Source organism: Schistocerca serialis, chromosome 10 (genome assembly GCF_023864345.2).
Source record: "Schistocerca serialis cubense isolate TAMUIC-IGC-003099 chromosome 10, iqSchSeri2.2, whole genome shotgun sequence".
Classification (NCBI taxonomy): Eukaryota; Metazoa; Arthropoda; class Insecta; order Orthoptera; family Acrididae; genus Schistocerca; species Schistocerca serialis.
The window spans coordinates 176,462,161-176,488,229 of NC_064647.1; the positions used below are offsets into that span (position 1 = coordinate 176,462,161).

Sequence of the window (26,069 nt, forward strand, 5' to 3'; positions counted from 1 at the left end):
TTTTGTGGATCACTTCTACTACCCTTCTTGTAGAGGGGTGTGACCTGTGCTTTTTCCAAAGAATTGGGCATGGCTTTTTGTTTGAGGAGTCTACAACAGATTATAGTTAAAAGAGGGGATAACTTAGCCACAAATTCAAAATAAAATCTGACAGGGATCAAACTGGAGATTTGTTCACATGTAACGACTTCAGATGTTTCTCAACACCACTAGCACTAATATTTACTTCATCCATTTTTCGAGTGGTACAATGATTAAATTGGGGCACTTTCCTGGATTTTTCTTTGTAAAGGAACATTTGAAAATGGAGTTAAGCATTTCAGTTTTTGCTTTGCTACCCTCAAATTCAGTTCCTGTCTCATTCACAAGCAACTGGACACTAACTTTGGTGCCACTAACAGCCTTTACATATGACCAAAATTTCTTTTTATTCTGTAAAAGCTCACATGACAATATTCTGCTATGGTAGTCATTGAAGGCATCACACATTTTTCTCCTGACAGAAAAACACATTTCATTCAGCATCTATTTATCTACAGCCCTACACTTTGTTTTACACCTATTACACAATAATAGCTGTTCCTTTAGAAGTTTCTTTACAGTGACTGTACACCACGGAGATTCCCGCCCCCCAATTATGGACTGTTCTACTGGGTCATATCTAACCAGTGCATGGTCAACCATTCTTTTAAACTTGAGCCATAGTTCCTCTACATGCTCCTGCTCTAGACTGGAAGTTTCAAGTTCCTCATTAAGATGTTGATCTGGTGTTCGATGATGGTAACACTGCAAGAATCAGGATCCATATGAGACTAGGTTTGATGCAAGTTGCTTGACTGAATATCTCTAGAAGAAAACTAATAAAATGTGTATTGCTAGTTCTGAAATGTCAGTGAAGAATACTGCCAAAAGGGTATGCCACAAGGATCACACTAGAATAAAAAAGCTACATGAATACTAAGTGTACGGTTACGGCCAACTTAAGTTATTTGTTTATGGCATAAATTTTGATACAGTCTTCTTTTTGTATTTCAGGATTTCATGTAAATTTCATTTTTCAGTGTGCAAGAAACATTTTCTGCTGAAGCACTGCAGATAAAAAGGTACAATATGCTGCAGACTTTGCACACACTGTACCACAACTTCCTATGACACAAAAATTTTCAAAGCGCATTACTGCTGAATGCATTTAAATTTTTGTGGAATAAAAATTGCTATGTACCTTACAAACAAATTTTAAAAATCATAGTGAGAGTTCTAAGGCTGATATAAAAAAAAAACTGCTACACAGATTGCTTATCTAATTAATAACCTACCACACTGTGCAAGTAAGAAGTACAGTAACCTTTGAGAAAATGGCCCTCGTATGATAGTATGTATTCCATAAGTATCCCGCAAAGTGCTCATCAAATTATTTGATTTTAAAAATTCAGATTATAGCCAATAACACAAAGCCAACACATGGAAAATTTGGTTCAATTGTCTCTCAAACAACATACGTATAACTACATATTTTCTTATCATCCCCCACCAACAAATTTTCATTCAGGCTAAATCTATTATCTTTGAAGAAAGATGAAATCCTACTTGTTGTGTTATCAATTACAACTCTGTTAAAAACTTAATATCTGTAGCCAGCTATGCTATTGGAGCAAGTGTTAAAACATTTGTGGACATTGACAGTTTGATGTAAAACACATTGTTCACCTCAGCTCCTCCTACAGGTCACCATAATCTACACAATATAATCACTGCCGATCAGCAAAATTTTGGTACCAACTGCATCTGATATAAACCTATCAGAAACTATGATCTGCCTAAAAATTTAACTTTTTATTAAGCATTCACCTGGCATGGTGGCTGACCAGAATACTGGTTCACTAGAAGCCACAAAGCGTCTTTGACTTCAGACCAATACTCACTTGTTTGCAATCATTATTAACCACAGTTTTCAAAAACTACTGTATGTGAAGAGTTTCTCCATTATACTTGGATGCAATGAAAACAGTGTTACCACCTAGCTACAGTTGAGTGCAGTGAAGTTGGCAAAAGAAGATCCCTAACAGCTGGCAAACATGCTTCAACCGCAAAGTGCAAATGACTACATGCAAATAATTATTACCTATAGAGCTGCGAAAGCAATGAAGCATCGCTGAAGAGGTGATTTTGTACGTGTGGCATGTAGTTTATCAAGGTAGACATGTGAGGCAGCTACTATAGGCTGACTGTGTTGAGAAAGCTCTTGGTACCTACTGATGCAATTTGGCTTCTATCAATACAGCATGCCTGTCAATCACACTGCAGAAGCTTCATAGGAGGAACAAATTGGTACTTGATAAATCTTGAACTTGTAGATCTTACTCTGAGACATAGACTCAGTATTAGAGAAACAGATGACTGCACTGTAACTTTTTTAAAATTCTGAATTTCAGCCTCTAGTCACTCAGGGCGAACTGCTACCAAGTCACCATCAGATGATCTGTTTAAAAAGGGGCATGGTAAAATACTAGGAGACTACCAGGCCATTAGAGGCACTCACAATGTGAACATACCTGCTCCCTTATTTTTGGAACTTAATATTTATTCCAGGCCTGTTTAGTGATTGAGTTATTTCTAATGCCTATCAACAAACATTGGCATATCATTGCTATTATGCACAAATACACAAAGCAAAGTTTAAATTGAGTAACATAATGCAATGACAAAAAATACTACAAAGCACTAAAACTACTGTCACACAGCATTTCCCCTTCCTCCAGAAATACACTATTTCGGGTTTTTATATTACCCAAAGATCCATTTACATGGAAAAACACACGAGCTATGACACAGAGAAGGTAACAAAAATTGTGCTACTGCTGAACAAAGGAATGGGATTTTTAGCAAACTGAATACTGGAAGAAGTTTAAGGGTTTGCTGCTGGTTGCTGCCAACTACAATCTGTAATGTTTTCACTGGGTACCTCCAGTCATCTTTAGTTGGTCCACCGAAGGCTGGAACAGCTTCCCCTGTCCCACAATTTATTAGCACGCTGTGTGTATTCCGCGCATGTGTCAACAATATTATGAGAAGGAAAGTTGCTGCTCACCATATACTGGAGATGCTGAGTTGCAAATAGGCACAACAAAAAGACCTTAACACTTAAAGCTTTCAGTCAATGGCCTTCGTCAACAACAACAACAACAACACACACACACACACACACACACACACACACACACACACACACACACACACACACAACTGGAGTCTCAGGCAACTGAAACCACACTGCCCATGCATATGTTAAGATAGTGATAGAACACTGACAATAATAACATGGGGACAGGTCCCTTGACGGTTGAACTGTGCAAATCAAGTTTTCACAAATATCTGAGTGTCTTGGATACCAGACTCAAAAGGTAGGCAACAATACTGTAAGAGACCACAAACATACAGGTGCATCACTTGCCAAGCATCCTCTCAGTTAAGACCAGCCGTGTAGAGATGGTGCACACTATCTGAGATCACTTTAACCTGCTTCCGCTGCCACTCTCTGAACTATAGCAGGAATAAGTTTTCTTTTACTGTAGATGCTTGGACAGAATTAATAATGACATTCAGTTACATTCCAACACTGGTGACAAGGAAAAAGTTTACAGATTGTTAACCAAAATCTTCATCATTATCAACACCGGTAACAAGGAAAAGTGAAAAATTTCGACCAGTACACAACACTGGCAACAAGATCAAGTCAAGGTTAATTATACTTTCATCAGTTCCCAACACTGCCAATGAATCAGACAAACTCACATTTTTATTCTTGTCAACAAGGGTGATGAGCAAAACGATATGTAGTACCACGTTTTTTATGACTTTTAATTATGTAGCACAAATGTTTATATATAATTGAGCAAGTGATTTATATGGCTCAAAGGCCCCTTACGACTGCAAGAGACAAATTATCTCTGGCTCATAATATAAAGACTCTGTGGATATATATAATGTGGGACATCACATGTACAATGGACTTACTGCCGATTTAGAATTGTGGAGAATAGGATCACAGTGGAAATGTAATTACTATCACTGTTGTAAGCTGCCATCTTGAACACAGAATTAAATTTAATTAACTGTGATAACATTTCATCTCTTACAAGAGGATGATGTATACTGGAATGTAGCTACGAAAATCATTCATAGGAAATTACAATTCAATGAATGGAAAAGGCACATTCAATTCTTTGGTTAAATAAATTTCTTCCTTGTTTGTGGCTTGGAACATTATTTGGTGTGTTGTAGCTCGTAGGGATCTTTGTATCCTGGGAAATCAGTACAGCCTGCACAATCGTTGTTTATACTCAATTTTAAGTGATTAAAATTCTGGGTTTTATCAAAATTGATACATAACTTGGACACTAAGTCCCATACTGCAGAGTGAGTACAGCTGCTGGGAGAGGCTTAATAACCCAGAGCTTGTTTCCACGAAGAGAGGACCAGTGGTGATGCCAGAGTAACACCACCTGCTGACAGATGGCAACACAGAGATCATCGGAGGGAATGTAAGAACTAGTGGTTTGAGGTACAAGGACTGCAGCCTTGGCAGCAGTGACAGCGGCCTTGCTTCCTGTCAGACCGACATGACCAGGGACACACAAACAACATATTGGTTCTATCAAAAGTGAGCAAGTGACAGCTTTCCTGCACCCATTGCACTAAGGGATGGACCGTGTACAGCACACAGAGGCTTTGTAGGGGCCTGATAGCGTCTGAGCAGATGATGCAATTGAAAAGCGTGTGTCGTCGGATGTACTGCATGGCCTGATTCAAGGCAAAGATCTCTGCTGTAAATACTGAGCAGTGTTCTGGAAGCCCATATTGAAAAACGTTGGTGCCAATGATGAAGGCACACCTGACACCACAGTCAGTCCCAGAGCCATCAGTATACTATCGTGAAGTTCCATGCAAAGTTCGTGAAACTGAAGGCAATATAGCGAGGCTGAAGTAGTGTCGTTAGGAAGCAAATGAAGGCCAAGGTGTACACAGGCCACCGCACGAAGCTAAGGTGGTGAAGGATTCACACCCACTGGGAAAGTTGCAGGTAGTGTGAAGTTAAGCTGCTGGAGCAAGAGCTGAAAGCGAATGCCAGGAAGTAACAGAGGACAAGGACGAGCCCCATACTAAACATCAAAGGAGTCATTGAAGGAGACATAGGATAGGTGGCCACGCATGGCAGACAAACAGCATGCATATCTGCAGAAGAGAGAATGACGGCGATAGGACAGCGGTAGTTCGGCTGTTCATGCCTACAGACTCTCAGTCGGGTTAGTGTAAAAGTTGCCAAATGGATGCCATGATGGTGGATTTTATTGAGACGGTTTAAGAGAGATGGATATGCTGATGCAGAAATGAAACACCAATAGTCTAGTTTCGACCGGATAAGGGACCGGTACAAACGAAGGAGGGTGGTTCGATCTGCACCCCAGGAAGTACCATTGAGGCACCGCATACAGCAGTCTGCCAGGTAAGACATGTGAGAGGACATATAGACGGTTGAAGAAACCAACTGAGCCACCAGAAATTCATACACATGGTTGTCATGTGGAGGAAGGAGGGGGGGGGGGGGATGACTGATACATCACATCGTTGAAGACACCACTCAATGAGACAAGTCTGTGGAGAACTGCAATATATGGCAAAACCAACAAAAAGGGAGCTGGAGATATCCGGAGAGAGAGAGAGAGAGAGAGAGAGAGGGGAGGCCATTATAGGGTTAATGGCAAATGGCAATAGCAAAGAGGACGAAACTCAGGACGGAACCCTGAGGCACACCGTTTTCCTGGATAAAGGTGTCCAACAAGGCAGAGCCCAGATGTACCTTGAAAACTCCGTTTTTTAAAAATTCCTGAAGGAAACGGGGTAGGCAGCCATCGAAGCCCCACATGTAGAGAGTATGGAGGATACCAGTCATCCAGCTGGTGTCTTCAGACTTTCTCCAAATCGAAAAACATGGCCATAGCTGGGATTTCCATAGAAAACCACTCATGACATGGGTAGACAAAGTGACGAGATGGTCAACTGCAGAACAGTGTGCTCGAAATGCACACTGTGCAGTAGTTAGTAAATTGCTTGACTCAAGCCACCATACCAGCCGGGCATGAACCATAAGTCCCATAACCTTGAAAACACAGCTGGTGAGAAAAATAGAACTACAACTAGAAGGAAGGTGTTTGTCCTTACTGGGCTTAGGTATGGGTATAACAGTGACTTCACACCAGCATCTGCGAAACATGCCCACTGCCCAGATGCAGTTGTACCTATGAAGCAGAAAAGTGATAACCTGCGAGAGGTGCTGCAACATCTGAAAGTGAACATCGTCTGGCCCTGGGTTGGTGGGTTGGGATGAAGTGAGACCATCAGCTAGCTCCTTCATAGTAAAGGCGGCATTGCAGCACTCATGATTCTGAAAAGAGAATCATACCACCCGGGCCGCCTCCACTCATTTCCAACGGAGGATAGCAGAGTGATAGTGGGAGAAGCTCAAAATCTCTGCAAAATGGTTGCCCAAGGTATTGGAGATAGCAATACGGTCCACGATATCATCTGCTACTGCCAGACCAGAAATTGAGGAATGGATCTTAGTACCAGAGAGCCATCAGAGGTTGGCCCACACAACAGAAGAGGGAGTGGAACTGTTAAAAGAACTAGTGAACGAAATACTGCTAGCTTTTCTTGCTATCCCAAAGAACACAATGACACTGTGCACGCATCTGTTTATAATGAATGCAGTTTGTCATTGTAGGATGAGGGTTAAAAATAGGGAGAGCACGTCTCCGTGTGCGAATTACGCTGCGGCATGCCTCAGTCTACCAAGAGACCACGACACGGCGTGCTAAAGAAGAGTGTGAGGAATGGAACGTTCTGCGGAGTAAGCTGCCATTTGGGTGGTGTAGGAATCAGCAAACGGAAAATGGTTGCTCGAGTATGTGTCGGAGAGAACAGACCACTCGAGACGACGGACAAGCTGGGCAGTGCAGAAGGATAGGTCCAAATGGGGATAGGTGTGTAAGTTGATTCAGAAGATCAGCCAAATGAGCACCTTTCTGACAGACTCTGGGAGATAGGTGTGTAAGTTGATTCAGAAGGTCAGCCAAATGAGCACCTTTCTGACAGACTCTGGGAGAACCACAAAGGGGATGGTGTGCATTAAAGTCACCAAGCAGCAGAAAGGGGTGAAGTAGCTGCCCAATAAGCTGGAGGAAGTCTGCCCTGATAGAATCGAATGACGGAGGGAAGTAAACGGTACAAAGGGAAAAGTTCAAGTAAGGAGAAACTGCAACAGCTTGAAGGCGGGCGGTTAGGGAAATGGGTTGATTATGAATGTCATCCCGTACGAGCAGCATGACACCCCATGAGATACAATGCTGACCTCGGGGGGAATGTCAAAACAGATCGGGAAGAAATGTGAGAGCTCAAAGCAGTCGTGAGGACACAACTTACGTTTCCTGAAGGCAGATAACAAGTGGAGGCTGTGATTCTAAGAGCAGCCATAAATCCTCATTGTTGAATCGAAGACTGTGAATGTTCCATTGGAGGAGGGTCATGACAAGGTAAAAGCGAAGGGGGTGTCACTTTGACGGCTGCTGAGTGCCAGCCTTCGAAGACTTGCTGCTACAGGGCACAGAGGCATGAGGATCCTTCTCCACGAGGTCTACAGAAGCGTTGGCAGTCTTCTTCTGTCGGCCTGCCGAGTCCAAGGCAGAAAAATGGTTGGTGATGCGCACCAGTGACACAGACGTCGTCTGGGCAAGGGTATCACATGGTGACACCGTCGAAGAGGATCTTTGAGTTGGTAAAGGAGAAGACAGTTTGCCTTTGTTTGACTTCTTCGAGGCTTTCCAGTTAACAGAGAAAGACTTAGATGTTGGTTGGCTGGAGGGACAGAGGATGTCTTGACTGGAGTGTTCCTTCTGTCCTTTCTGGCCTGCCGGTTGTGAAGCTAGTGACTTCACCCTGTGAGGCAAAAGTTTGGTGGCATGTTGCACAGCTGGAGGAGGAGAAGGGGATGCTACCATGATGCTGGGCGATTTCACAACCACAGTGGTACATTTGAGGTTGCATGTCTGCATGACCATGTCCTTCGTGGAGCTAGATGTTGCAAGAACAGTGCTGTAGCTGCCAGATGGTAGAATGCAGGGTTTCCGACTAGCCAACAACTTGCGAGCGACCAGGTAAGACACTTTTTCCTTCACGCGCATCTCCTGGACAGCTCACTTATAGAGAAACACAGGACAATCGTTGGAGGAGGCAGCATGGCTGCCACTGCAGTTGATGCAGTGGGTAGGAGGCAGACAATTGCCTTTGTGAGCATCTGCATCACAGGGTAGACATTTGGCTGGGTGTTGACAGGACTCTCGAGTTCGGTTGTAATGATGACACTGGTAGGGGCAAATTGTGTTTGGAATATAACATCTGATTGTGATAACGTCATAACCTGCTTCGATCTTTAACGGAAGAACCACTCTATCAAAAGTGAGAAAAAGAGTGCATGTGGATACTAAGGAGGCATCTACTTTTTTCATCACTCCCACGGACAGCAACACACCCTGATCAGAGAGGTATGTTAGGGTTTCTGCCTCGGTCAGACCATGGAGCAGCCTAGTGTAAATAACACCACAGGAAGAATTCAGTGTTTGAAGGGCCTTGACATGAACAGAATGGCCATGAACGTGCGAAGCTGCAAGCAGTTGTGCTTGAGAATCAGAACTAGTTTCCAAAAGAGCAGGATTTCACAGGGCCAGCAATTGGATCAATACCATTCAGAATAATGAACGGATTTACTGTAGAGAAGGACTGACTGTCTTCAGTATGTGAAACCACGAGGAACCTTGGTGCTGCTTGGGGAGTCTTTGAATCATTCCGTTTACGTTTCATAGCCATTGCCTGTGAAGATCATTGGGTCATTGCGAGAAAATCCCCATGATTGCCGGCATCTCCAATGGTGTGCTCCTCCCATCTGGGGGGGGGGGGGGGCCTTGAGATGGCAGCGCACCCACCTTAGGTGATTGTTCACACCTCAGGTCACACCTCCCAAACACCCCCAGGGACCAATTGGAAATTTGGGAAGGTAGCAGCTCCAGTAATCACCCTTCCATGGGCCTGGCCTGTGCCAGGGGGTATGTGCGAATCCTACCTGTCAACCTGGGGCTTGGAATTACATGTTACCCAGTCACCAGTTATGCATCAGATGTGTGGGCCGGCCTTCAGGAGCGCACAGGGAGGAAGAAGAAAAAGAGGAACCTCAAACACCCAAGCAGAAGAAGGATAGAAGAAGCTGAACGAAGAAAGAAAAATGGAACAAAATCAGTGATGAGTATTCTGATACTTACTACCAAAAATGCAGAATACATTTCCAAACACAGCCCAGACATTTTTCCCAAGGAAGGAGAAAAAGAACAGCAGACGTGCAGCACGGAAGGGAAAAGATGCTGCAAAGACTGGGGCCCGTGGTAGCCAAGCACATTCCGTGGATGAATATCAGGAAAGCCAAAGTGTATACAACCACCACAGAAGCAGGGTGCTAATGAAGCGAGCTGATGTCAGCTCCCCCCACCTCCCCTCCGCCCAATGGGAGGTGTGTAGCATAGGTACACACAGCACAAGAAGTGCTGCCATGCAGGTACATCACTTGGCAGGTGTCCTCTGGGTTCCAAGTAGCTGCAAGTGCACTTGCTGTTTGGGGTACACTTTCTGCTTCTGTCATAACGTGCATGAGCACATCTTATGCATCTGCCTATAGTGTTGCCATCTGCCAGAGAGAGTACTATCAACCAGGGACTACTTTGCTTTCATTTAGTACTGGCAGAAGTGGAGGTCCTTCTGCCAAACAGGAGGAAATGACGACATGCAGTTCAGTTCCTGGAGCACTATCAGACTGTTCCTACAGCTTATCTAGTACAGACAGTACAAGCATTTCCTGCGATTACACTATGGGGTACCAGTCCCATTCAGAAGACTAGCAGACAATATTTACACTTAATCAATACTGTATAATACTCTGCCATAACGATAATGAAATATTGCCAAGAGACAGCAAAGTTATTTAGATTTCATTGCATTATGTATACGTAATCAAGTGCCATACATCAAACTGTTACCAAAATAAAGTACAAGTTTTCTATCATGCTTATTAATAATTTAGCATAAACCCTGAGTTCTCATTTTTGTTATATGACAGAAACTTAAAAATCTCGAGTATACTCAGGCAACTTAAGACCAGACCTCCGAAAAAATAAAACCGTGCTTATATACATTTCAACACCTATAGCTAAGTGTTCATCAGCTAGATAGCATCTGGCCCTACATTTGTAGCCAGACTGTCATGTTCTTGTTAAGGTCGTTGCCACTAGAAACAGTCTTTACTATGTGCAGCTCTGGATACTCAACAACAAACTTTAACTGTTTCAGTCTCTCTCCTGCATAGTTGTTTAGGCAATGCTTTCAAAAAAGGATGACCGTAGTGATCCTGAGTTTCAAATAGGATTTAGAGGCTCAGAAAGCGAAGAAGAATGTGGTGTTACTTCATTACATACAAAGTGAGTTGAGTGTCAGGTTCTCACCAGTTGTACAAGACAAATATGTCCACTGTTCTCCACCCAGCACCACCAACATTTAAGTTGGCAGGAAACTGTTTTGAAATCCATAGTCAGACTTGTAGCTACACAGACACTAAAAAGAGGACTATAAGTTTCAGGATATTTTAGTCAAAATTCAATGCACAAGTATGCTTGGTAATTTATTATCTGTGATCTTCAAACTTTGAAACATTATTTTGAGCTTTGAAAGCTATCTTTATTTTGTGTACACAAAATGTTATTTATTGTAGGATGTTTTTAAGCTGAGCTTCATTTAAAAAATTGTTTGGAACATAATTTTGAAAAAAAGATCAACATGTTAAATGGGGAATAAATATTATTTGTTATTTCTGATTGTGTTTCCAGATCTCTGCTCTATTGCCACCCATTTTATTGAAATATATCAGAAACATGTTTTCAGCTACAATGGATCTTTGTGCAGGGGAGAATGTCACTATATTCCTTTACCTCTTACTTCTAAAAACAAAGACGATGTGACTTACCAAACGAAAGTGCTGGCAGGTCGACCTGCCAGCACTTTCGTTTGGTAAGTCACATCGTCTTTGTTTTTAGATATATTTTTCCCAAGTGGAATGTTTACCTCTTACTTCGTTACACATTGTTCCTGCTATCATTGGCTATGCAGAATCAGCAGCTGACACACCAGCTCTTATTCCCAACATATCTCATGGCGAGCATTGACAATAATGCTGCGTGACTTCACATGAAACACCTAAGAATTCCACAGGCCTGTTCTAGGCCTTTACCACCATCGATATATTTCCTCAGGTTCCCATAACACCTCTGTTTCAGCTTGCATGCTTTGTTATAAATAACGAAAAGGCTCACGATTATTTTTCCAAAGCCACCTTCTACAGACCACAATCCCAATTTGATATGTAGCTATAATCTACTAAGTTTCAAGTTTAACCTCTTTCCCTTTAGCAAAAAGTTTGTCTCAAGATCCTTAAGATTCTGACACCTTAGTTTCTGACCTCACTGATTTGCAAACACATTTGTTGTAACAATTATACAACAGTGACAATGTAATCAGCTTCACAACTAAGCTTCAATACACGATGTGATATGTAATTATAAGGTACTTCCATGACTGCCAGGTACGAGAGTATTATCATTATTTTCCCTTGCAAAAGAACACCAAAAATATCAAAAGGGGTCGACAGAAGCGTCCGATCCAACGCGTCGGCTTTGACCCGTGACGTAAGGGTGTTGTGTGTGACGTCATGACGGCGCGGAGTTTGGTTTGAGTGTGGCTGTCTCCAGTTCCGTTTTATCTTATTTTATTTACTTTTCTGATCTGTTCGTTCTATCTCGTAAGATTTTTTTAAATTTAAAAACATTTATTATTTATTTTAATTATCTGTTTCCTCGAGTTTCTGTTTTAGTTTATTATATTTATCTTTGATCTGTTCGTTCTATCCTGTGAGTTTTTTTTTTTTTTTTTTTTTTTTTTTTAAAGACAAAAAACACTAATCAGCTACTGAAGCATCTTTATCTTCTATGGGTTGCAGGGGTTACGACCCCTGGGGAGGTGGGTCGGTATTCATGCATGGCTGTCTTCACTTACACGTTGTAGCTACGCAAGGCGTCTAAATTTGTTTATATTTAGTTTGCCCCCCACCCAAAACACCCCATTTCCCGCGCTTGTCCCGTTAGTGTCATTAGGCTTCTTGTGGAAAGTGTGTGTGTTTGTTTTTGTTTCCGCCATATTTGTGACGTCATGGGTCAAAGCAGACGGGTGGGATCGGACGCTTCCGTATTTCCATCAAAAGAAAAAGTGGCAAGAATTACACTCTACTACATTACACAAGAAAGTTCTTTTCCTCAGCATAATAGTATGCCTGTAACTAACTTTGCTGATGCTGTTTATAAAAGTTTGAAATAATGTTACCACTTACTTTAAGTACGCTTTTATTGCCATTCTGACATCCTGTAATGTTGTATCCAGGGTCAAATGAACGGGATTGTTGCATTCACGTGCATAGTATTCATGTATAACAGACGAATGGCTTGTTACTTCATTTCCTGTCGCCCACCAACCAACAACGTTTTCTTGAGGATTTACACGGCGATTCAGATCAAAAAGGTCCATGGCATAATTAAGTTCCGCCTCCACCTACAAAATAGGCCTTGACGTTTCATATTTCACTAACATAAACATGGAGGTAAAAGTCGGTAACACACGGAATAAAATGAATCAAATGTGTGAAGTATATTTCAACATACACATTTGTCAGCATAACAAGTGTATCATCGATTTGTAGGGAACATATGTGGTAATATTTTTAAGTAAACTACGTACAGACTAAAGAGTATACGAACCTGATCTTCATATTCCTTATGTGGCACACAAAAACAGTTCGTAACTTCGACAGTGCCTTTGTCTGCTGTGCCTGTAACATAAAATTAGACGAATTGTTACTAACCTGCACATCCATACACGTAGATCCACATGCACAACACGCATTACCTCTGAATGTAACATAAACACTAACTAGCAATATATGTAAACAATTACCTAACAGAGTGCCTATAACTCTATGGGCGTCTGCATTTCTTCTTTCATATGCATCAACAATTTGGAAAAGAACAACAGGATGAACCTTCACCACAGTATTCAGCGCCATTTTTGTGGTTATGGTAACTAGGAACGGATACTGGTTACATATCCGGTTCCACCGTTGCCGTCTGTGAAGCTACTCTGGATTTTTACTTGACGCTGCAAAATCCCTCTGACAATAGAGGCTATTGACCCTTTTCCTTTTCACCCACAAAAGTATGCCGATTCGTTGGGTGTATATGATATAACATCTGTAATTTCTATAAAGTGCAAATAAAATTTCACCAGGCAGCGTTTCGTCTGCTGACCTGATATGACAACATTGATTATTTTCAAAACTGTTCCTTGTCTAAACATGGTTCCCGTTCCGTCCGCCATGCCCTCCACGGTTGGATTCTATAATATCTGCAATGCAGACCCAGGATACCAAACGTGGAGGGCGTTGAAATTAGACAAAACCTAAAAAACTGCACCCAAAAGGTCGGTATAGAAGCGAATATTTACATGTCCATTAATCTTTTCACTTATTCCCAATATCGTCTGTCTGTCTTCTCCACATAAACATCATCAATACGTACACTTAGAACGCTAAAATACTGTAATATATTCACGTGATAATGACCGATTTATCGAACAAAATAACAGAAGCACAACATGTATGGGAAACTAGTGTAGAAAGCAGCTTCATTGGAAAATTTTATCGTCATATTTCTCACCCCATCCATGTCAGTAGCGATTCGTATAAGTAATTTGGATGATTTTGATATATAGCAGATACATAACATAACCTTAAAATTATTGTTGCGGTCTCGAAATACAAAATAAGTGTTATAACGAAACATAAATAGGGAAGTGTTTGATCTGTTTCCAAACTTTTTTTCCGTGTAGCCCGAAAAATGGAACTAGAATATTCAACAGTGTCGTCTGAAGCCAGCACAGAGAGTTCAGAAATATCTCAAGAACTAAATACTCTCGAAGAATGTCGAATAGAAGGTGTGCGTCTACAACTGCCACAGGGCTTGTGCGAAAACAAGGAGATATTCAAGGAATTTTTCTCTTTAAAGACATGGCAAGAGTGTTTTACAGAGCAACAGAAGCAGCACCTCAGGGTAAGTAAATTTAATGTAACTTAGACATGTGCCCATTTATGAATAAAATCAGCAGATATTGCCCTTTTGGACGTCGTCTTTCCCTAGTTGCAAAGATAAACATCATATTAACATGACAATGAGTTTTTGCTTACACCAAGAACTTTGTTTATTGTTGTTTGTAAACAAAAAGTTGTGACCTGTAAACAGGTGTAGAAGTGATGTCTAGTTTTATAATTTACTGTTAGGACATGTCTGTAAAGTTGAAGCATTCAGAAAATTACTTCATGATAGTGTTCCTGGTTTTTTTCCCTATTTATAAACTAATGGGACATGTATCATTGACTTTTTGTCATTGTCTTAATATGTTTTGTGTTGTTATATCAATGGAAAGTAATAAATGGTAGGTAAATAATACTATGGGCACTGGCTGCTATTAACTCTACGGAGGAGACATTAAGCAGTGGACAGACATTTTGTAAAGTAGACCTATCGAAAGCGGTAAAAGTTACGTATTGGATCCCCTTTTCATTTTTCGGTATGGTGCAGTTGTAAACATAAGGCTTTGCTGCTAGTCTTTTGCTAAAAAAATCAGATCTTTTCCGTTTACATTTGTTTACTTTGCCAATTCATAACCAAATTGTCACCTTTCAACCCACCCTAGAACTCTAGCTGCACTCCTGATCAATCTGACACCACAACCAAGATATAAGGGGGGGGGGGGGGGCTGTCCAGTGTGTAACTTTAGCTCTGAAAGTAACTGCTCTGCTTGGAGCTTCTGTTCTTCAACACTGTGTGTAGATTACACCAAAATTGTCTTCATGTATATCTACTTTGGTTTCACTAGACTTGTCATTGAACAGTCTGCTAGATTTTTACACGGGAAAGTGCAGCATGTGACTATTTAAAACTTTTTTAATCATAAATAATATGAAACCTGACCACATTGCTTGCACTTCTAAGGAACCATTTGTTATGACGTTGGTATCAGTGCATATATGTTTTTAAAGTTTGAACTGTGTCTTCATTCTGTGCTGTGACAAATTTCACCAAAATCTATCAACTCAAGTAAGAAGAGTTAACTACAGACTACCGTGCACTGTGTCAGAATGTGTTGTGACTGCTCGACACATTTTTGTATTTTTCCATGGGCTGTGGAGAAGCTCTGTCTGTTTTGCCTTCCAGTCAGCCTACAACATGTCTGTAGCAAGATTTTCTTCCACAACCACCGAGCGGACCACTTTTGATTAAACTTGAGACTGCAAAAGGACACACGGTCAAGGTGTAAAAAGTGGAGTGGTAGGCTAATAAGGCAGTTGGATGATGAGTTTTGTGTGGAATAAGAAATGGATTAGGCCTACTTTACTGTGACACCAGTTTCCTCTATGTCTATGCCCCACTCTACATGCTGCACCTGTTGTCTCTTACGGCAACTGGAAATTATAGACTATGACCCTCTTGCCTCTGTCATCCTCTTGACAAACTGACGTACCAGAACATTATCACGTTTAAGTTTTCAGATCAGTGTGAGCCATCATTATATTCTTAGAAGTCTGTTGTCATATACTATATAGACAGGGTATGGGATATTTTTGTTTCTATGTTATAGATGTTAGTCATGTTTCTTTCATAATATGTTGTTTACTTCTTGTGTGCGTGACTTAGATCATGGTGTTTCCTAGATAGTGGAGATGGTGATCCATTGAGGGGAACAATGTTTTGGATTGTGTTGCGTACTAGACCTAATTGTGTGTTCTTTATTATTATTTATTTATTTCTTGCGGGGTTCCAGTGAATAGAATGAACTGTAGTGTTGCTTGAAGCCTAGGTTAGGTTGTGAGTTGGTGAAGCCAATGAACATGTCATAACAGTCCTTTTTTTAAAGCAGGAAAAAATTGTACATTCTGCAATCCAAACCCCTATTTCCCCACTGTGGTCTGATTTTTTCCAAGTGTTCAGTATTTTGAGAGTCCGCAGCTCGTGGTCTCGCGGTAGCGCTCTCGCTTCCCGAGCACGGGCTCCCGGGTTCGATTCCCGGCGGGGTCAGGGATTTTGCCTGCCTCGAGATGACTGGGTGTTGTTGTGTCGTCTTCATCATCATCATTCATCCCCATTACGGTCGGAGGAAGGCAATGGCAAACCACCTCCACTAAGACCTTGCCTAGTAAGGCGGCGTGGGTCTCCTGTGTCGCTCCCCTATGCTCTGTAAAGGAGTATGGGACTCATCATCATCAAGTAAAAAGAACATTTCCAGCTCAAGACCCCCCCCCCCCCCCCCCCCCCTCCTCCATGGAGATCCCATTAGTGTTTAAGATTTAACTTTTCTAATGTTTATACATTATGTGTGTTGGGACCTTTGCTCTTCATGTTATATATCAGTGACCTTGCAGACAGAATACATAGGGAAATACGGAAGCGTCCGATCCCACCCGTCTGCTTTGACCCATGACATCACAAATATGGCGGAAACAAAAACAAACACACACATTTTCCACAAGAAGCCTAATGACACTAACGGGACAAGCGCGGGAAACGGGGTGTTTTGGGTGGGGGCAAACTAAATATAAACAAATTTAGACGCCTTGCGTAGCTACAACGTGTAAGTGAAGACAGCCATGCATGAATACCCACCCACCTCCCCAGGGGTCATAACCCCTGCAACCCATAGAAGATAAAGATGCTTCAGTAGCTGATTAGTTTTTTTGTCTTTCTAAAAAAAAAAAATCTCACGGGATAGAACGAACAGATCGGAAAGATAAATATAATAAACTAAAACAGAAATTCGAGGAAACAGATAATTAAAATAAGTAATAAGTGTTTTTAAATTAAAAAAAAAAATCTCACGAGATAGAACGAACAGATCCAAAAAATCAATAAAATAAGATAAAACAGAACTGGTGACAGCCACACTCAAACCAAACTCCGCGCCGTCATGACGTCACACACGACAACACCCTTACGTCACGGGTCAAAGCCGACGCGTTGGATCGGACGCTTCTGTCGACCCCATAGTAATCTCAGATTTTTCACAGATGGTGCATTTATCCGTAGTGAAATATGGTCTTAAAAAAACTACACAAATATTTAGGCAGAGCTTGGTAAGATTTCAAAGTGGTGAAAAGTTTGACAACTTGTTTAAATGTTCAGAAACGTAAAATTCTGCACTTCACAAAACGCAAAAGTGTGTTATTCTATGCCTATAGTATCAATGAGTTGCAATTTGAATTTGTCAGCACATACAAATACCTGGCTGTAACTCTTTATAAGCATATGAAATGGAATGATCACATAATTTGAGTTTAGGTAAAGTAGGGGGAAGACTTCAGTTCACTGGTAAAATAGTAGGAAAATGCAGTCGGTCTACAAAACAAACTGTGTACAAATCGCTCTTGCGACTCATCCTAGAATACTGCTCAACTGTGTGGCACCTGTACCAAATAGGAATAACAGGGAATGTTGAATGCGTACAGACAAGGGCAACACAAATGGTCGCAGGTTTGTTGGACACAAACTGTCCCGAGAAAGCTTGCTTACAAAGTTTCAAGAACCAAATTTAAATTATTAATATAGGAATATATCACTGCTATAGTGATTGTGTAGACAAGATTAGATTAATTACAGCTACCCTGAGGCATTTGAACATTCTTCCTGCACTTCATATGTGAATGGAATGGGAAGAAACACTAGTAACTGGTAGGATTGGAAGTACCCGCTGCCACGCTCTTCAGAGTAGTTTGCATAGTATCAATGTAGAGGTATATGAATTTCTGCCATCAAGCATTGGTCCTTTCACCGCCATATTTAATGACTTCATTGGTTGAATTGTTACATAATCCCAATTTTTTATGTAATATTTTGTGTTCGTATTATTTTATCCATAACGGCAAGATGATCCTCATCACCTCTACTTCTATATGACTACTCCGCAATTTACACTTGAGTGCTTGGCAGGGTGTTGGTAAGATCACCTTCATACTATTTCTGCACCATTCCGCTCTCAAACAGTGCACAGGAATAATGAACATTAGAATTCTGTGTGAGGTCTGCTTTCCCTTATTTTATTATGATGGTCATTTCTCCCTATGTAGGTAGCAGTCAACAAAATATTTTGGCATTCAGAGGACTAAGTTGGTGATTTGATTTTTATGAAAATTTCTTGCTGCAATGACACCTGCCTTTTTTTTTTTAATAGTTGCCATCCCAGCTCACGTATCATATCCATGGCACTCTCCCTTACTTTGAGCAAATACAAAACAAGCTTCCCTTATTTGAATTTTTTCAATGTTTTGTGTCATTCCTATCTGGTAAGGATCCCATACCACACAGCGGTTCATCAGATGAGGACAGGCAAGAATAATGTAGGCAGTCTCCTTAGTAGATCTGTTGCGTCTTCTATGTATGCTGCCGATAAAACACAGTCTTTGGTTTGTCTTCCCTGCAACATTTTCTGTGTGATCATTTCAATTTAAGTTGTTTGTAATTGTAATCTGTACACGCTTAGTCAAATTGACAACTTTTAGATTTGTGTGATTTATCACGTAACCAAAATTTAATACAAGAACTAATAACGAAAGTGCATTATATGACGTTTTGGGTACCACTTTGCCATCTCAAAATCGAACCGTCATCTTTCCACCTAAGTAATGCCTTGGACCACTTTACAGATCAATATTTCACTGCAACTAATGTTTTGTATGCATGGTTATTGACTTTGCCAACCAAATTGTAACCATTCAACGTAATCTATACCTTGTGCTGTACTACAGATCAGTCTGAGACCACAATCTACAGTCCAAAACATAATATAGATGTAAAAAAAATTTTGTTCCTTGTTTATTTGTTCATGTATGACATGACTTGTCAAAATATCATTACATCATGTGACAACGCCCACATCCAGTATGGCAGGTTCTATTGAACCAGAAAAAAGAACTCAGAAAGTTCAATCTACAAAGTGAGTTGTTCACAACAGGCAAAAGAAGCAGAATGATGCTGTTGACTGGTGAGTTACATAGCAACACTCTTACTGATGCACATGCCCCACCATATGGCATATTAACCTCACAACACTCTGATTTGAGCAGTCTCATACATTTTCGTCAGTATATGCAATTGTGGTACAGCAGACTTCCACAAGCTTGATACAATGGCAGGTACAAACTGAGTTTGCAACATGTTGCAAACATGTTATGAAAAACAGAAACAAATATCTTATGGCAGTGCTGCTATAGATCAAAGGAAACAATGTTTCTGCCCATCTGTTGCATGTTACTGGTGACAGCATTAGCTTAATACTAGTAAATTTATTTGCCCATTGGTTATTATGTAATGATATGTATTTTAAGCTCTGTTATCACTGAGAATTAATTGTGATTGTTTTTATAAGCACAGAATTAAGTGGGCCCGACAGCAAATTGCCATATTGTCATCTTTGTATGAGTCAGAGGAGTGCATCTAGAATTTTGGGCTAAATACATTGAAGCTGATGGTCAACAAACACAAATTAGAGGAGGAATTTAACATTTTTAATGATACGACCTCTTCAGTGTATGTAGGTGTGGCAGGCACAGATTCCCCCATCACCTTATCTATAAACAATATATAGACACAGGCAAAATCAGAAGTGTTACTATATGGTGATATGTACCACATTATAGACCAATTTCATAAAATTTTCAATAAAAATCCAATACAGCGTATATTACAACAATGTTTTCATTCATTCAGTTATAGTTTATCCTCTTCGATTCTCGCGTGACATATACGACACGTGGAACTTGTGACCTTTATGTACATACAGAAGCCATGTAGAGAAGCCAAAGATATATGCTCTAATACTTCACTCACATTGTCCAAGGTGTCATTACCTACTGCAACAAGTTTCAGTGCTCTGTGTTGTAAATTACATGAAACAAAAATATTAGTTGGATAAACATATTTTTCTACTAGTGGAACTGAAGATGTTAAACAATCCTTCAAACCTTAGACCAGTGCTCCACAAACTTCAAATACTGTTTGAAATACTGCTTGCTTCAAAATTTGAAATATGTATCCAAGAATCTGCAATGAATTACTTAGGGCTCACAAACGAAGACTAATGGCACGTCTTGTTCACTGCAGTTCAGTCCCCCCCCCCCCCCCCCCTCAAACTTGGAAGATAACTGCCTAGCGAAGTTACAGGTATTATCAGAGCCAGCTTTCATGTTCAACTCCCGTAATAGGTTATTTCTGACACTTCTTTAGTATTGCTCTGTCTGTTAGTGATGACTACATCTTTCTCTTCATTTGTTTAAAACATTGGATATTAATAGTGCAGCACTATATCCATATCTCATCTTTGACCCTAGACATAATTAAGCTGATGATGCAAGTACGCTAAGGGAAACAGCATTGCTGACAATGTCGAAGCACTAAGAAAAATATTTATTGCGTATGTGGACGTAGACCTTTAGCAAGAAACAGTTGGAAACATATTGCAACCAGTGTAAGAACCATGTTAAAAACACCAACATGTCTCCAATTGTAGTGTATACATTGCTCCATTATACTGCAATGGTTAAGTAGCAGCACTATATAGAAACATAACATGTTCCTAGTTAAATCAAGATGTATTTAGATTTATGATTAGAAATATCAACTTCTTTCGCAATTATGTCATGAGCAAGGTGCTCTTATGAAATGAGATTGTGGAATGCTTCCTTTAAGTTGTGCTCCAGAGTCTTAAGAATCCAATTATTAATGAATAACATCATGCATCACAAAACCATATTGATATAATCCTTTATCTCTGGGCTGATTTTGTTCTACCGACTATCTTGTAGCAGACAAACAGTTCCTTTTTCTGTATGTTTTTGTTGCTAGAAGATGACTTTAAAATAGCAGCCTTTGGTGGTTGTGTTTATGTTCATTAATAAGAGAATAGGTTTACTCAGTATTAGTATACATTGTTCAAATATATGGCTACTGCTCTGTGATAATTATTTGCACCTAAGTAAATAAAGATTTCTGAGACTTTTGTAAGGGAACACAGAATATACATTTCTTTTGCACAAAAGCTTGATTGAGATACTAATTATTACATCTGGATGTCTGAAATTTCTAACTGATAATGTGTTACCATATGCGATGCTCCTGAATTATTACTGAAATATGCATTGGTTAAGACTTTCGTTAATTGAATGTTATTTAAGAATGTGATATATATGTACTCTTCCATCTACTGTGTCTTGCTCTGTGGTTTGTTTATGCCAGTTTGTATGTTGAATTTCCATGATTGTAATATTTCCAGTCAGTTATGTTTACGGCTTCCTGCATGCTCATACCATTAATATGTGGTTTTTATGACACTACATTATTTTGTAGTTGTGGAGACATGGTGGTGTCCTGCAAACCAAACATGTAAAGTATTGATATCTATCTGCTCCCCCTGCACGTGGACCGAGCGAGGTGGCGCAGTGGTTAGACACTGGACTCGCATTCGGGAGGACGACGGTTCAATCCCGCGTCCGGCCATCCTGATTTAGGTTTTCCGTGATTTCCCTAAATCGCTCCAGGCAAATGCCGGGATGGTTCCTTTCAAAGGGCACGGCCGACTTCCTTCCCCGTCCTTCCCTAATCCGATGAGACCGATGACCTAGCTGTTTGGTCTCCTTCCCCAAAACCAACCAACCAACCCCTGCACGTGCAGTGTATTGGATGTAGTCAACCAGGACAATTAGGTTTGCAGAGGGTGTGTGTGTGTGTGTGTGTGTGTGTGTGTGTGTGTGTGTGTGTGTGTGTGTGTTACATTCCACCAGGACGTTCCTCTGTTATAAGAAATTGATATTTGTATGAGAATATTGTTGATTCACAATTACTTTAATAAAATGTGTGTGGAATGTCACCAACTAATATTTTTCTGTTTTAGAATTTTCTACCATCTTTCCCTGAGAATGATGCACAAGAAAAAGATGAGACCCTCCGTAGGTTGTTTGCTCGAGAAAATATGCGGTTTGGTGTGCCGCTCAACGACTTTCACATGCGGCTTAAAAATGGCTTCTTCAGGCCCGACATTGCCAAAATGAGATCACTTATTCGGAAGGCAGAAGAGCGAGAATATGGGTGAGTGTAAAATCATGATAGAGAGGAGCAGTAAGTGTCTAAGGGACAGTGTCATTACTGTACTTAGTGTGAAATGTGGTGGAAAATGGAGGGGATGTGCTCATGGTACTGATGAGACTAATTATTAAATATCGATTATTGAAAGCTGTTGCCTGGATAGATGGAGTAGCAAATGGTGTAGGGAAGGACTCGCGAGGCAAAGAGTGGGTAGCAGTGTAGTGTGCGGCAGGTATTTTGACAATAAGTTGGTTGTTGCACAACAAGACAAAAGGAGTTCAGAGGCAAGAGCATATAAAGACAGCGAGAGGGAAAAGGTGTGAGAGGGAGGGGAGGAAATGAGAGGAAGATGGGGTTGAAAGAGAAGACAGGAAGGGAAGAAAGAAATGGAGAGGGGTGGAAACTGGGGGAGAGAGGATGACATGAGGGGGAGGGAGAGAGAGAGAGAGAGACAGAGAGAGAGAGAGAGATGGCTGGGTAAGGAATGGTATGGACAAAAGAGACAAGGGAGAAGATAGTGGGAAACAAGTTGGCTGAGGTTTAGCCAAAGAGATTGCAAGAGCCCAGGATATATTGGAGACATGATTCCCATCCATGTAGATCAGAGGAACTCGTGCTGGAAGAGAGTGCCCAAATGGCCTGTGTGGTGAGGCAGCTGTTGACATCATTTGTGCTGTGATGTGCTGCATTTTCAATAATTGGATGGTTAAGCTTGCAGTTTTACACAGTTTGGTGATAGCCATTTGTGCTACTGGACTGTCGGTTACTTGTCATGCCCATATAAAATGCTGCACAGTAATTGCAGCACAGTTGGCATATAACATAAGTGCTTTCGCACACGGCCCTGCCTTTTATAGGGTAGAAAATGCCTGTGACAGAACTTTGGTGGGAGGTGATGGGTGGGTGTATGGTACAGCTCTTGCACCTGGGTCAACAACAAGGGAATGACCCAAGGAGTGCAGGATGGGGCATAGGATTGGATTAGGGACAGACAAACTTTAGGTTGGATAGGTGGGGGAACACTACTGTGGGTGAAGCAGGTAGGATTTGGGTATGATATCCCTCATCTTGAGGCATGATGAGAGATAGCCAAAGCCCTGGTGAAGGTGTGGTTTAGCTTCTCAAGACCGGGGTGATATTGGGTGATAGAGGAGTGCTGGTTGGTGGCCGGTTAACAGGGTTATTGGTGTCGGAGGAGCTGAAGGCATGGGAGATCCATTGAAGAATGAGCTCTATATGGTATTGTCTGTCACTAAACATTCAGGTAAGATTATTGGTATACTTCAACTACAGATGCAGTGTCCGTTCATATTGGGTAGACCACCCAACAGCAGTACCACCACATCTGTAATTGTCATCAGTTTCAGATCAAAAACATTCTACCATACAGCCTTGCCAAGAGTGGACACCACATCTGCAGTGGAAAGCAGTTATTTTCAAAGTGCCAGAACCTTTAGTGACCGACAATATGCTATCCAGCTCGTACATGAACAGGTCTCCTGTGCCATCTCCTCCCCTGGCACCAGTAACGCTGTTAACCAGCCACCAACCACAGCTACTCTGTATCACCAAGTATCGCCTTGGCCTTGAAAAGCTCAACCACATCCCTAACCATTGCTTTGACTACCTGTATTTGTTTCCTGAGATGAGGGATGTGCTACCTAAAATCCTCCCATGTCACATAAAGTACTCTTCCCCCATCCACACAACTTACAGAATATCATTCTCCATCCTTACCCTAATCCTGCTCTCAATCCTGCACGCTTGTGTAATTTCTTTGTGGTCGACTCAGGTACAAGACTGTCCCATACACCCCCACCTCCCACCAAAGTCCAGTCACAGACAGAGTCTACCCTATAAAAGGCAGGGCCAGGTGTAAAAGCAGTCATTTTATAGATGAGTTATGCTGCAATTACTGCGCAGCATTCTGTGTGGGCATGACAAGTCACCAACTGTTAACTCCACAAGTGGCCACCATGAGACTGTGGCAAACTGTAAACTTGACCATTCACCTGCCGTACATGGTGCAAACCACAACACTTCTGACTTCAGCAACTGCTTTACTACATGGGCCATTTGGATACTCCCTTCCAGTGCAAGTTTCTCTGAACTACACAGGTGGGAACTGTATCTCCAGTATAGCCTGGGCTATCATAATCCTTGTGGCTAAACATCGGCTAACTTGTTTACCACTGCCTTTCCCCTTCCCTCTTTTGTCTACACCACTCCTTGCCTGTTCTCCACTGACCCCCCCCCCCATGTGGACTCAGGTGCTCTACCTCCCTCCCCCCTTCTCCTTCCCCCATCCCCCTCCCCTTTTTCCACATTTCTCCCTTACTCTCTGCCCTCCCTGTGTCTATCTTCAGCACCAACTTCCTCTTCTTTCTTCCCCCCCCCCCCCCCCCCCCTTCTATCTCTCCACACAAATACATTTTATTTACTGATGAGGCACAGTTTACTCGAGATGGTATAAACAGTTTACATAACGTGCGCATATGGTCTGAAGGAAACCCACATGTAACAGTGCAACACAATTTCCAGCAGTGGTTTAGTATAAATGTGTGGTTTGGTATAATCAACACACACTTTCCAGAATGAGATTTTCACTCTGCAGCGGAGTGTGCGCTGATATGAAACTTCCTGGCAGATTAAAACTGTGTGCCCGACCGAGACTCGAACTCGGGACCTTTGCCTTTCGCGGGCAAGTGCTCTACCATCTGAGCTACCGAAGCACGACTCACGCCCGGTACTCACAGCTTTACTTCTGCCAGTACCTCGTCTCCTACCTTCCAAACTTTACAGAAGCTCTCCTGCGAACCTTGCAGAACTAGCACTCTCATTCTGGAAACATCCCCCAGGCTGTGGCTAAGCCATGTCTCCGCAATATCCTTTCTTTCAGGAGTGCTAGTTCTGCAAGGTTCGCAGGAGAGCTTCTGTAAAGTTTGGAAGGTAGGAGACGAGGTACTGGCAGAAGTAAAGCTGTGAGTACCGGGCGTGAGTCGTGCTTCGGTAGCTCAGATGGTAGAGCACTTGCCCGCGAAAGGCAAAGGTCCCGAGTTCGAGTCTCGGTCGGGCACACAGTTTTAATCTGCCAGGAAGTTTCATATCAGCGCACACTCCGCTGCAGAGTGAAAATCTCATTCTGGAAACATCCCCCAGGCTGTGGCTAAGCCATGTCTCCGCAATATCCTTTCTTTCAGGAGTGCTAGTTCTGCAAGGTTCGCAGGAGAGCTTCTGTAAAGTTTGGAAGGTAGGAGACGAGGTACTGGCAGAAGTAAAGCTGTGAGTACCGGGCGTGAGTCGTGCTTCGGTAGCTCAGATGGTAGAGCACTTGCCCGCGAAAGGCAAAGGTCCCGAGTTCGAGTCTCGGTCGGGCACTCAGTTTTAATCTGCCAGGAAGTTTCATATCAGCGCACACTCCGCTGCAGAGTGAAAATCTCATTCTGGAAACATCCCCCAGGCTGTGGCTAAGCCATGTCTTCGCAATATCCTTTCTTTCAGGAGTGCTAGTTCTGCAAGGTTCGCAGGAGAGCTTCTGTAAAGTTTGGAAGGTAGGAGACGAGGTACTGGCAGAAGTAAAGCTGTGAGTACCGGGCGTGAGTCGTGCTTCGGTAGCTCAGATGGTAGAGCACTTGTCCGCGAAAGGCAAAGGTCCCGAGTTCGAGTCTCGGTCGGGCACACAGTTTTAAT

General features: G+C 41.7%; 2 protein-coding genes across 2 annotated transcripts in view; one reads left to right on the forward strand and one right to left on the reverse strand.

The window, feature by feature from the left end:
- LOC126425299 (eukaryotic translation initiation factor 3 subunit F) overlaps positions 1 to 13,325 on the reverse strand; it is a 55,327-nt gene extending 42,002 nt beyond the window's left edge. Inside the window, exons 1-3 of the mRNA XM_050088277.1 lie at positions 13,153 to 13,325; positions 12,957 to 13,027; positions 12,533 to 12,750 (exon numbers count right to left, since the gene is read on the reverse strand). Coding sequence (XP_049944234.1) covers positions 12,533 to 12,750; positions 12,957 to 13,027; positions 13,153 to 13,261 — 398 coding nt within the window. The 5' untranslated portion in view covers positions 13,262 to 13,325. The remainder of the gene's footprint in view (positions 1 to 12,532; positions 12,751 to 12,956; positions 13,028 to 13,152) is intronic.
- A 244-nt stretch (positions 13,326 to 13,569) lies between these two features.
- The window catches only part of LOC126425298 (nuclear factor related to kappa-B-binding protein), a 195,619-nt gene continuing 183,119 nt past the window's right edge, over positions 13,570 to 26,069 (forward strand). The window contains exons 1-3 of the mRNA XM_050088276.1: positions 13,570 to 13,674; positions 14,083 to 14,303; positions 22,189 to 22,382. Of these exons, the coding sequence (XP_049944233.1) occupies positions 14,091 to 14,303; positions 22,189 to 22,382 (407 nt within the window). The 5' untranslated portion in view covers positions 13,570 to 13,674; positions 14,083 to 14,090. The remainder of the gene's footprint in view (positions 13,675 to 14,082; positions 14,304 to 22,188; positions 22,383 to 26,069) is intronic.